Genomic DNA, 12802 nt, shown 5'->3' on the forward strand with positions numbered 1-12802 from the left:
TACAAACCAGGTGGGACTCTGTGGATGAGAGAGGGGCCTAAAGAAATGCTTCAGTGCTCTGTTCTCTAAAATATCTGCTCCAGCAGCCCTGCACTTGCAAGCAACCCTAGAGCAGACCCGCTGCCATACAGACCAGCCACCAGTTCTCCGGAGCAATCCGAGGACAGCAGACCGGCCCTCCAGAGAACCAGGGCAATAACCACCTGCCCAAGCAGCCCTACAGTATCCACCCAGTGCGTGCAGCCTCGTGTGTGCAAGTCGCCCGAGGATAACTAGGGGATGCACCCAGTGCTTCGTTTGTAATGAAGCGGGGGCCAGGGCTCAAGCAATTGTTTTATTTTCATACATGAAGCCACAAGCCCAGTGGTGCCGGGGCTCAGAGGTGCCAGGGCTCAGCCCTGGCACAAATTAAGCCCTGGTTACACCCTTTGTTGCTTCGGTGGGCTGAGCTCCTTGCACGTAGCAGGGGCTTGTTGAATCCCTCCATCCCCCGCATAAGCTCCCTGTGTACCACCCTCCCATACCCCGTGTATTTCAGTGACTCCCTCCAGCCCAGCCCCTCCCCTCCAGCATGCCAGGGGCTGTGTGTGTACCCACTTCTCCCACCACTGTAGTTTCTCTTGGGAGATGAACGTGTTGACACACTGAACGACTTTGTCGGAAGGATGGGCGAGGCTGAGGTGGGAGTGTTAACGGCAGCCATCGCCTGGCTCTTTGAGCGATAGACAACTGCCAAGGTGCTCGAGACTGTGGCTCTGTTAAACAGGTGGCAGAGGCTCTGTGTTCCCCCCCATCTTCCCCCACGCCGCTCGAGCTCTGCCCGTTGAAGCCGAGAGCGCTCCCTGAAATGGCCTGGAGAAGGCATTCAGAAGTTACTGCTCTCGCTGAACAGGCGGAGAGGCGCCGTCCGGTTGAGCGAAGGGCCGGGCAGTCTTGGCTGACAAACCCCAGTGTCAAGTCTAAACGGCAAACTTGCACTGGTGGAGCTGCCCGCGGTAGCGTGTCTGGCGAAGATGCGCTAAGCCGGCGGGAGGCAGCTCTCCACCAGCTCGGCTCCACCTCGGTAGCTGTGTTGATGGGAGACGCTCTGCCGCCCGCAGCGCTGTGTACGGGGGGCTAGGTCGGTGTAACCGCGTCGCTCGGGGGGTGGATTTTTCACACCCCTCAGTGATGTAGTTACCCCCAGGTAAGTGTGTGGCGTACTCCTGGCCTTGGTGTATCCTGGCACGGCTGTGATATAACCCCTGCCCTGGCGCCAGAGCTGTGCTGCCAACCCACCAGCTGTGCCGACAAGGGCAGCCCTGGCGACAGATGAGAGAGGCTGTCGGCATAGCTAGCGCTGCTCCGGGGGGTGGGGTTCCTACGCCGGCTGGAAGTCTCTTCCTGTCGGTGTCCAGGCTGGGGGGCTCTTCTGGCATCAGCTCTGTAGTGTAGACATAGCTGAAATCATAGTGCCCTTTCAAACCTTGCTGTCAGCCAGGCCCTGGGACCTCCCCTGCACCCCGTACCTTGTATCCCTTCACTTGTCTCAGCTGGCCGGTCACCTCTGCTGTCAGTAGCAGCTGAGCAGAGATCCCTCACTGCTCTCTGCAGATACCCCGCAGGTCCAGGTTCCTTCGTGGGCCCTCAGGAAGCCTACGCTGGGCTCCCCTCTCCTCTGAGTGAGGGGGAGCAGCAGTAAACATGGGTGTGCTGGCATTAGTGATGCTAATGGTCCGTCTCTGTTGAATGCTGACCGAAGGCCTTGTAACCCACCCTCTTAACCTCTGAAAGCAGGAGCCTGGTGTATGGCACCTCACTGGGGTGCCTTAAATCTGCCGTTAGTGGGCAGCCCCCAGAGGAATGTTGGGAAGGGTGGGGTGATCCCTACAGATGTGCTCTGTTTCCAAGGCAGAGCAGCCCCCCCCCCCCCCCCCGCACCGTGTGCATTGTCTCTGTGTTGGCCCTGCAGTGCTTAGCACGGAGGTTCCCAGGGTCAGGCAGTCAAGTGGTGCAAGGCCAGCCTGCAGGGATGGGAGGTCTGGACTGCAGATAGGCCTCGCTTTCTGTCTCTGTGCTCTGCCGCTGGGTCGCAGATGCTGGGCTTGGTATGCAAAATCATGTACTGCCCAGATGTGGCCCGGTGACCCTGGCTGCACGGGTTGGATTTGCATACGGGCCGTTGGATTTAGTGGTTCTTCTTTCTCTCCCCTCCCACAGCTTGTGCGGATCGCGAAAGTGCTGGGAACGGAGGATCTGTACGACTACATTGACAAGTACAACATCGAGCTGGATCCCCGTTTTAATGACATCCTAGGCAGGTGGGTGCCCAGGGCCGCGGGGGCTGGCTGCAGTGCCATGGTAGCTGGAGTTCCTGTCTCCTGCTCTCCTTCCCTCCCTGAATCTCCCTAAGGATTTCCCGACCCAGCTGTGCCCCAGTGCAGGTAACTCGCAGTCTCACTGTACTGGCCATGCTTGACCCCAGGGGCCTTTTCTCCAGCAGGTGAGGCGAGGCAAGGCGAGCTTTACTCTGGCCTCTTAATCTGTGGCCTTTAGCTATTGCTGCAGGGAGTGATGATGATTAAAGTGAAGATTTAGTCACAGGTATTTTTAGTAAAAGTCATGGACGGGTCACGGGCAGTAAACAAAAATTCACGGCCCACGACCTGTCCATGACTTGTACTATATGCCCCTGACTGAATCTTGGGGAGAGGTGTTCCAGGGCAGCGAGCAGCCCGGGGCCACCGCTGGTGCTCGATGGTGGGGGTGGGGTGGGGTGGGGGGTGCATGGCCTGGGACCGCAGCTGGTGGCATGCCGCTGGTGCTCAGGAGTGGGGGGTGGCACGGTGGCCTGAGATTGCCCCAGCAGCAGTCAGTGCAGCTGGCCCAGGGACTGCCCGGGCAGCCCTGGAGTCAGTCGCACTGGCTGCTGCAGAAGTCACGGAAGTCCTGGAAAGTCACTGAATCCGTGACAGACTCGCAGCCTTAGTGGTGATGTCCCACCCTGTGTCAAGATCCAAAAAGATAAACTGAGGCTGGCTTCCCCCACAAATATAGGGGGGTGCAGGAAGGGGTAAGGGTGACTCAGTGGGGGACTCTTCCCTCTGAGTGTGTACCATCCCCCAGTGTGGTGCTGGGGTGCCGGCTGTTTTCTCGGGAGACGTAAAAGTGAGGCCCTGGGGTTTGGATTTCATTGGTAAACTTTCATTACGTTAGACAAAGCTGAAACATTGTCTAGGACAAATACAGGGAATCTCCCTATCCACGCGACTTAGAGACATCTCTCAGAGAGAAGGCAGGTCAGATACATGGGGGGCGGGAGAGGCTATAATCGGTGTATCTAATACCCTGCAGTTTGGAAGCTCCATTCCCATGATTCCAGGTGGCTGTTGCAGCAGGGTTCACAGAAGAACTCGTTTAGTAATAAAACCGAGACACTAAAGCTCTCAGGACACAGAGATGATGGGGTAGCCCTTGTGCCTGGCCAAATTCTGACTCAGGGCAGCATCTGTGTTCAGGGGAGTTAAGGGATTTGTGTGGCCTGAGTTCTGGGTTCTCTCTAGCCCCTCAGATGAGACCTCAGCTCCCTGCGGAAATGAAGCTGAGATAACCACATCCCTGCACCTCCAGAACAGTTTCCTGCCCCCTGGTGGCTGACTGTGTAGAGCCACCCGGAGGGAGAACAGAAGCAGGAGTTGATGACCAAAAGTGTGTGCTCTTTGGGATTAAGCAGAGCAGTAAGGCTGGCTGGTTCCTCCATCTTGGGGAGTTAGGGTTTCTGACTGGGTGCTGCGCTGAAGGTGGTGTCTCAGCTGCGGGGAAAGCAGAGTATTGCACAGTTCACGGGGGTGTCACCATGCTGGGGAGGGTGCAAGCCGTATGGGTCGGGCCCTACAAAATCCCGGTCCATTTTGGTCAATTTCATGGTCATAGAATTTTTAAAATCATAAATGTTATGATTTCAGTTGTTTAAATCTGAAATTCCAGGGTGTTGTAATTGTAGGGGTCCTGACCCAAAAAGGAGTGGGGGGGGGGGGTGTTGCAAAGTTATTGTGGGGCGGGAGGAGGGGGGTTGCCGTACTGCTACCCTTCTGCACTGCAGCGGCTGCTGGCCGGGAGCCCAGCTCTGAAGGCAGAGCCGCCATCAGCAGCAGCGCAGAAGGGAGGGTGGCCTGGTCTGGTGCGGCTGCTGGCGGGGCGCTGCCTTCAGAGCTGGGTGCCCGGCCAGCAGCCGCTGCCCTTCAGCCCCCCAGCACTGAAGGCAGGGTGGCAATACCCCAACCCCCCTTAAAATAACCTTGGGCCCCCCCTCGTAACTCCCTTTTGGGTCAGGACCCCCAGCGCTGGTCTCCCCCGTGAAATCTTTATAGAATAGGGTAAAAGCACACACAAGAGCAGATTTCACGGTCTGTGACATGTTTTTCATGACTGTGAATTTGGTAGGGCCCTGTGTATGGGGCTGCAGAGAGCCTGGGGTGCGTTGCAGCCCTGCTGGGATGGCTGGGGCGTGCGTTAGTGTGGGGGGAGCTCCAGGGGCATGGGCTAGGGTGCAGCAGCAGGGTTCCAGGCTGTCTGTCTCCCTTGCAGACATTCCCGCAAGCGGTGGGAGCGCTTCGTGCACAGTGAGAACCAGCACCTCGTGAGCACAGAGGCACTCGACTTCCTGGACAAGCTCCTGCGCTACGACCACCAGACGCGGCTCACTGCCCGGGAGGCCATGGAGCACCCGTACTTCTGTGCGTAGGAGAAATGCCAGCACCGCCTTCTCTCCTCCCGCCGTTCTGTCCTGGCTGCCTCCCTTCCCTCTCCCAGCCCTCGGATCTCAGTCCTTGCCCCACCCTCGAGCTATGCACTGCCGGGGCCTCCCCGGTCTCCTGGGCAAGTGTCACTGTGGCCACAGCGTGGCCAGCGCCTTCCCGTGTGCGGGCAGCAGCCTCCTTGGTGCCACCTGCTTGGCAGCCCACTCCGCCCTGGTCCTGCTCGACTGCTGAGCAGCGTCTCTTGGCCCCTCTGGCAGCCCCCATGGTTCAGTTCTTGATCCTCTGCCCTTCTCTCTTCCTGCTCAGCCATCTTCACTCTCCTTTCTCCCCACCCCCTGCTCGAGCGTTGCCCGTTTCTACCCAGGCACCACGCCCATAAAACAACCATTATCCATCGGTATCGGGTGAAGCAAATTGCCTTAGACATGCTGCTCCCTGTGTCAGGAGCTGGACTCCCTCCCCTTTGCTGACACTGCTGTGTTGTCAGTGTCCGATGGAAAAGATAAACTCCCCAGGGCAGGGCGTGAGTCACCTCCTGTCTCGAGCCCCAGGCACGCTACTGCTGTAGGAATGAGTCTGTCCTGTTCTCTTTCGTGGCTGCTGATATCCAGCGTTCCTGGGGGCACCCGACAAAGTGAGTGTGTGGTCCCCGTCTCATGGAAGGGCTGCTCTTACGGGAGTGGAGCATCCCAGATTTCCCACTTGCCTCCCCCACCTTGGGTGTAGCTTCACCTTTGTATCCTGGGTGTGGCTTCTCTCCTGTCTGTGGCCACCTGCCAGCATCCCCCATTGGCCTGCTGTGTGGCCAGGCTATCCAGGACAGTGAGGGAGACCCTCCGAAAGCACCCAGCTCTCTCCATGGGTTTGGAGTCTCTTGTGAGCGTGGATGCTCGTCTCATTCACCCTTTCCCTTGCAGATCCCATAGCGAAAGATCCAGCCAGGATGGGCCCCTCAGCTGGACTGTCAGCCAGTAACACACCTGTCAGCTCCTCCAGTATGTTGGCAGGTAGGGTCCTGTGTTCTGGAGCCCTGTGGTACTCGAATGAAAGGCTCTGAGGAGGAGTGACTCCGGTCAGGGAAGATGGGAAGGACTGCCTTTCCCACACCACCCACCTGACTGCCTCTCCAGGGAGCTGGATTGGCATTCTGGGGGACCTTGCCTTTGCTCTAGAGTGGGGTAGGGAGGGCCATGAGGAGCAGCCTCTGGCCTGTTCCCTCCCTGCCATTGTTCCTTTGCTGTCTTTGCTGGCCTGACTCTCTGCCCTCTCCCTGGCACAGGTCTTACCTCAATGTCTGCATCCCAGCCCATTGGCAGCTTGGCCGCATCGCCCATCATCTCCTCTCCAAATGCTCTGGGGTCGCCAGTTCCTGCTGCAGCTGGAGTGCAGCCCTGAACTCAGTTCTCAGCCTCTGGCTTCGAGCCCCACCAAGGCTGTGCTTGCCTCGTACGCTCCTGCCCTATTCCTCCAAGCGCTGACCCGCTCTGCCACCTGCGAGCCGCAGCTTTCCAGAGGGCAGGAACCGGGGGGGCTCTCTGGAATTTTATTCGTATTTCTGTTGAGTATGAAAAAAGAGCAAAACCATAGGTTCCTTTTTCCCTCTGTGCGGTAACGATATCAAACTCTCTGGCTATGGCCAAAGGCTGATCTTGTTGTCTGTCGGGGTAAAGAGTTAGCTGCATTCTTCTCATGAGGATCATGGTTAGTGATGCAACTACAATGTAGAAATTTAAAATGGATAATAAAATTTATTTTCTATGTCCCTAACAGGACAGCATGGCCAGTGGCTTGGTCTGGGGCCAGGGACTTGAGCAAAAACCTCTGTGTGGCTTGGTGTATCCTGGGCAGGGAGTGTGTCTTGGGCGGTGACCACTAGGAAGGGTTGAGCATAGTCATGCTTCTTCTGGGAGAACTCGGATTTTAAGGCCAGAAGAGGGACTGTTCTGATCACCTAGTCTGGCCTCCTGCATAGAACAGGCCTGAGCAACACCCTGGTGGTTCCTGCATCCAGCCCTGTAACTTGTGGCTGATCCTGTGCCAGTGTGGCTCCCACTCTTGGGAACCTTCCAGCTGGTAGGGCCCATGAGGACTGGGCACACACCTGCCCCCACATTGTTAGACATCTGACCCCCAACTATCCTTCATTCCCTCTGTTGTCATAGGCAGTGAGCTGGAATCCCCTGGCGTGTCCCCTCGCTCACTCACCTCCATCGGAACGTACCGATTGGTTAGTATTTATCTGCTTTCTAGGCTGTGCCAAGGGAGCTGAGCGCGTAGTGTTCGCACTGGGCATCGTCCCATTTGTCCCTCTTCCCTTGCGGGGTCCCAGAGCTCGGGCTCCAGCCCCAGCCCAAACATCTGCAGAGCAGTTTTACAGCCTGAGCCCTGGCCAGCTGTGTCCCGATGGCTGTGCCTCCTCAGAATCCAAGGCCGGGAGGAAGCACCGGTCCAGGGACCAGGCAGCAGTCGCTTCCAGCTGGTGTCCCGATGCCGTGCTGCAGCACTGATAGGGCCTTGCTGCTTTTTGGCTTTGGAATCTGAAACACCTGCTCCGGCAAACTCATTGGTTGAACAGCTAGAGGGGAGCTGTTGCTATAAAGTGAAGCCTTCTTCAACCCCGTGTCTTCTCAGGGAACCTTCCCCTGCGAGCTGTTCCAGAGTTTGGGGCTGGAGACACTGGTGAGCAGCGGAGGTCTCAGCGTTGAGAGTTTTCAGAGGTGACCTCTCTGCCACTAGTGATAGTGAGCCTGAGGTGCAAAAAGCCTCTGGTCCAGGACCCCTCTCAGCAGCCGAGCACTTTGTAATCTCCTCAGCGCAGGTAGATCCACCCAGAACACCTTAGTCGGCTCACAGAGCCCACTACGTTCATGCCTCCCAGGGCAGGGAGGGAGCTGCCCCCTGTGACCTCTGTCCAGGGAAGATTTTTGGGGTGACGGTGCAGAGCAGTGAGACCTGCTGAGGCTGTTGCCACTTGCTGTCTTCTCCAATCGATGGCTGCCACAGTTTCCTGGCACTTCTAGGAAGGACTGTGGATGCCTTGGACTTAATTTGTTCGGGGGAAGGCTGCCAACTTTTTGCTAAATTTTTTTAGCTGAGGCAGGTGGTCCGGGTTGCCCTCCCAAACAAGCAGGCATAGTCTCAAGTCCTCCTGTGGAGCTTCAGGGGCAGTAATAGAGTTTGAGTGCATTGTGTTATCTAGTCTGATCTGCATAGACAGGCTATAGAATTTCACCCCGTAATTCCTGCCTCAAGCCCCAGCGTTTGGTGGAAGAAGAGCATTTTCTTTAGACATGTCCAGTCTCGATTAAAATGCCAAGCAATGGTGGATTCTCTGTGTCCTCAGGTCAGTTGTTCCAATAGATACTTACTTTCCCTTTGGAAATTTTGCACCTTATTCCTAGTCTGAAGTTGTCTAACTTCATTTTCTACCCGTGGGTTCTTGTTCTGACTTTGCCAGATTAAAGAACTCTCAGCTATAAGAAGTCTTCTACCCACTATAGACCATGCTCAAGTCACCTCTTAATCCTCTCTGCGATAGGATTCAGCTTCTCAGTTGTCTCTCTAAAGCAGCTTTTCCAGCCCTCGAACCATCCCTGTAGCTCTTTGCTGAACCCCCAAGACAGAAGGAGAGCAGGTGTCCCAGCGGTAGAGGGGCAAGAATTAGCTGATGCTATCTTAACGGTCAGCAGTAGGAAGGGTAAATGCTGGTCCCATGGCCTGTGTGTGTCCCCCTGGCAGGGCAAAGAGTCTTTAATGCTGGTGTCCCACACAGGGTGGAACCTGCTTACCACAGGGATTTGAAACCCCGTGCCGGCTGTGTGACCTGCAGCCGGTTTGCTTCCGAACTGTGCCAAGGGCACATCTGTACACGCTCATGCTCCATACTCTCCATTTCCTCATCCTCGTGTCCTGCCCTGACACTAAGTGGTGGGGTCTGTTGAGGGTGAGGAACCCCGGTGGGCCGGCCTATATTCCACCTTGATGCCACGGCCCACCAGGGATATTAGTTGGCGGCTCCTTCCCAGAGCAGTGAGCATGGGCATGTACCTGGCGCGGTTCGCCTGTCCCCGACGCCTGTCCGTTTTCTGGCCTGAGGGAGACCCTGGCACATGCCTACCTTGAGTGGGCCGGGTTGCAGCCCCTATTTTGGCTTGCGCCTGCCCACTTGTCAGAATCCAACAGGACCACTGGGGTTTGAAACGTCCCACAGGGCCGAGGCTGTGGTCTGTCCTCCCCTCTGAGGTGGTATTAATGGCCCTGTGGTTCTTTTACTCCTGTTGTTCTTTCAGGAATTCCCCCTAGTGCTGCCTGTGTGAGGAGAGAGGAGGGGGCCCCAGCCCAGTCCGCTGGGTGTATGTCGTTGGTTTCTGCCTCCGCTGCCCCCTCCATTAGTTACTCCCGGGGGAATTCTGTGCCAAAAAATAAAAAATTCTGCACACGCTATTTTCAAATTCTGCATATTTTATTTGTCAAACTAACACCCGTCCCGTTATTGCTGGTCATTCATTTCAAAATACCTGTCAGGAAGCGTGGCTGTAATGATACAGGCGACAACAAAGATTCAGGAAATGTTTTTTGACAAATAGATTCCTTACTAGGTGTATTAACACAGAACTCTGGTAACGATGCATTTAAACACAGAACCGTATCTCCTGTGCCCCCAGAAACTGTGCAAAGACGGGGGGAGTTGGGGTAACGGAGGGGCAGAGGAAGAGGGAAGTAACTGCTGGGAAGGAGCCTGAGTGAGAACTTGGGGGGTTGTTGGGTGTGGGTGGGAAAAGTCTGGAATGGGTTTTTTTGGGGGGCAGCAGAGAGGGACTGTTAGGGAGCTTCTCCCATGCAGGCCCTGGGATGACCCCTAGCCTCTCCCGTTCAGTCAGGCACATCTGCCCCTATCCCCATGTGTCTTTGCACCCCGTGTCCACATGTCCCACTCAGCCACCCACTTCTCCCATTGCCATGTGGCTCTGTACCCCCTCCCTGCCCCCATGCAGCCAACCTTGTGTCCCTGTACCCTGTCCCTCTGTCCCCATAGCTCTGTGCTTCCACTCAGTCACCCTCTGTCCCCATGTAGTTCTGCACCCCGGCGCCTCCACCCCCATTCAGCCCCTGCCCCAGTCTGTCCGCCCCACTAGCCCTACTGAGCCCCTGTCTCCCCCCAGCCCCCTGCGCTGTCTGTCTCCCCATAGCCCCTCTCCTGACACGGCCCAGCATGTGCCAAAGATGGCTCCTGCTGCGCCCAAGGGATGGGGGCCTTGGAGGCAGCTGGTCGGGGGAGAACTCTTGCTGCACTATAATGAAGGGGCTGGCAGGTGCTGACTGGGTCCCTCAGGCACGTGTACAATGGTTTCGAAGGCACTAATGCCCCCTGAGAGCAGCTGGTCTGTGTGCCCCGGCCCAGGCGGGGTCAGCACCCATCCTCTGGCTGGTGCAGCTGTGGCCCTAGTGTTCTGCCCCCTTGGCTCCAGGGAAGGTGAGACCCCCCCATTCCACCCCCCATGCCTGCTGCCAGCGTGGGGCTATTGTACCTTACACGAGCAAGTCCCCCACTCAGCGCACGCCAGGCTGTTGCCCACAACAAAGGCTTGCTACGTGCTGGGTCGCTAGGCAGGGCCAGTGGCTACGCGGGGACTAGCTCTGGAAGAGCAGCACCCCCAGTTCCCTCGAGCCGTGGTTTTCAAACGGCGGGTCATGGCCCAGTACAGGTCACTGGGTCACACTGGTCAGCCCTGCCGACCCGGCCGTTAAAAGTCCCATCCGTGGTGCTGCCCGAGGCAGGTGAGTCCCGACCTGTTCTGACACCGCGCTGTGCCCCAGAAGTGGCCAGCAGCAGGTCCGGCTCCTAGGCATGGGGGCCACGGGGCTCCACTTTGCCCCTGCCCCAAGCACCAGCTGGGAGCTGACCAATGGGGGCTGGGGGGCAGTGCCTACAGGGGAGAGCCAAGGGGAGCTGCTTGCATGCCTCCACTGAGGAGTGGGACCTGCAGCTGGACCTGCCTTAGCACCCCCACTGTGACGCTGACTGAGGTTAGCCCATGCCCTAAACCTGGAGCCCCTTCCTGCACCACAAATCTCTCCTCTGCAGCCCCACCCCAGAACCTGCACCCCCAGCCCTAAGTCCTTCCAAACTGAGCCCCCCTGACCCCCTCCCACACCCCAACCCTTGCCCCAGTCCTCCAAAACTGAGCCCCCTCCCACACCCTCATTTCCAGCCTCATCTCCACACCCCATCCCTGAGCCCCTCCCACACCCCAAACCCCTCATCCCCAGCTCCCTTAGGTCACAGGCATCAACGATTTTTTTCAACTGGGTTGCCAGAAATAAAGTTTGAAAACCACTGCTCAAGCCTGGGCCCAGGACAGCTGCCCCTGCCCTGAAATGCTCAGGGCTCCTTGTGCTCTTCCCTTCTGCTCCCACCCACCCCCAGCATCGCTTGGAGGCTCTTGCAGTGAAAAGCTTAATTGCTCTGCAGATTCCTGCTTGTCAGTCACTGATAAGGGCTCCTCCCCAGTTCTGCTGGCAGCTCACCCCCTCTGTCTTACTTGGCCTAGGTAGCCTAGGGCCAGGTTCTCATCTACCACCCTCTCCTTATCTGCACCAGCCTTGTGCCCCTTATACAGGGTGCAACCTCCCATGCTCCAGTCATGGGCAGGGGTTAGGGTTAACCCTCCAGGAGAGGGTTTGAGTACAAGTGGAAGCAGCTACTCATGGCATTGTTCGTCTATGAAATCAGCAATTTGTTAGGTAATTAGAGCAGAGTTTGGCCCTAGCTCCATACGAGTAGTAAACTGCTACCCCCATTCAGTTACTACAGGGCCAAGATGGACCCTGGTGGACCTTGAAGCTGGGGTTGGAGGGGCTTTCACATCTTCCATGCTAGCAGCTTGGCAGACACTTACTTTCCTGGTGACCAAGTGGTAAGGGGGTAGTATTAGTCCCCTTCAATAGGGCACCCCGCCTTGCCTTTCCACAGCAGGGATTAAAAGCCACAGGAGATAGAATCACAGCAGATTAGGAAGAGACCTCAGATCATCATCTAGTCCCATGCCCTGCTCAAAGCAGGACCCACCCCAACTAAATCATCCCAGCCAGGGCTTTGTCAAGCCTGACCTTAAAAACTTTTAAGGAAGGAGATTCCACCACCTCCCTAGGGAGCCCATTCCAGAGCTTCACCACCCTCCTAGTGAAATAGTGTTTCCCTGATATCCAACCTAGACCTCCCCCACTGCAACTTGAGACCATTACTCCTTGTTCTGTCATCTGCCACCACTGAGAACAGCCGAGCTCCATCCTCTTTGCATCTGGCCCCAGGGACTTGTGCTCATCCAGCTTTTCTAAATAGTCAAACTGTTCTTTCTCCACAGAGGGCTGGTCACCTCCTCCCCATGCTGTGCTGCCCAGTGCAGCAGTCTGGGAGCTGACCTTTATTGTGAAGACAGAGGCAAAAAAAAGCATTGAGTACATTAGCTTTCTCCACATCCCGTCACTAGGTTGCCTCCCTCATTCAGTAAGGGGCCCACACTTTCCCTGACCTTCCTCTTGTTGCTAACATACCTGTAGAAACCCTTGTTACCCTTCCCATCCCTTGCTAGCTGAAACTTCAACTGCGCTTTGGCCTTCCTGATTTCATCCCTGCATGCTCAAGCAATGTTTTTATACCTGGCCTTAGCCCTCTGTCCAAGTTTCCACTTCTTGTAAGCTTCCTTTTTGTATCTAAGCTCACACAAGATTTCTCTATTGAGCCAAGCTGGGCGCCTGCCATATTTGCTGTTCTTTCTGCACACCACTCATACTAGCCTCCCCAGGGATCCTGCCCACCAGTTCCCCAAGGGAGTCAAAGTCTGCGTCTCTGAACTCCAGGGTCCGTACTCTGGTGCTCTCCTTTCTTCCTTTTGTGAGGATCCTGAACTCGACCATCCCATGGTCACTGCTGCCCAGGTTGCCACCTGCTTCTACTTCCCCTCCCAATTCTTCCCTGTTTGCGAGCAGCAGGTCAAGAGGAGCACGGGCCCTAGGTGGTTCCTCCAGCATTTGCACCAGGAAGTTGTCCCCAACACTCTCCA

General features: G+C 56.6%; 1 protein-coding gene across 3 annotated transcripts in view; it reads left to right on the forward strand.

Moving 5' to 3' along the window:
- The window catches only part of LOC311516850 (casein kinase II subunit alpha-like), a 66924-nt gene extending 60418 nt beyond the window's left edge, over positions 1-6506 (forward strand). For all 3 annotated transcript variants that reach the window (XM_084621198.1, XM_084621200.1, XM_084621199.1), the window contains 4 exons: positions 2200-2300; positions 4567-4715; positions 5657-5746; positions 6019-6506. In XM_084621198.1, the coding sequence (XP_084477324.1) occupies positions 2200-2300; positions 4567-4715; positions 5657-5746; positions 6019-6134 (456 nt within the window). In that variant the 3' untranslated portion in view covers positions 6135-6506. The remainder of the gene's footprint in view (positions 1-2199; positions 2301-4566; positions 4716-5656; positions 5747-6018) is intronic.
- The last annotated feature ends 6296 nt before the right edge of the window (positions 6507-12802 follow it).

Source organism: Lepidochelys olivacea (genome assembly GCF_965140295.1).
Source record: "Lepidochelys olivacea isolate rLepOli2 genome assembly, chromosome: 2".
NCBI lineage: Eukaryota > Metazoa > Chordata > Testudines > Cheloniidae > Lepidochelys > Lepidochelys olivacea.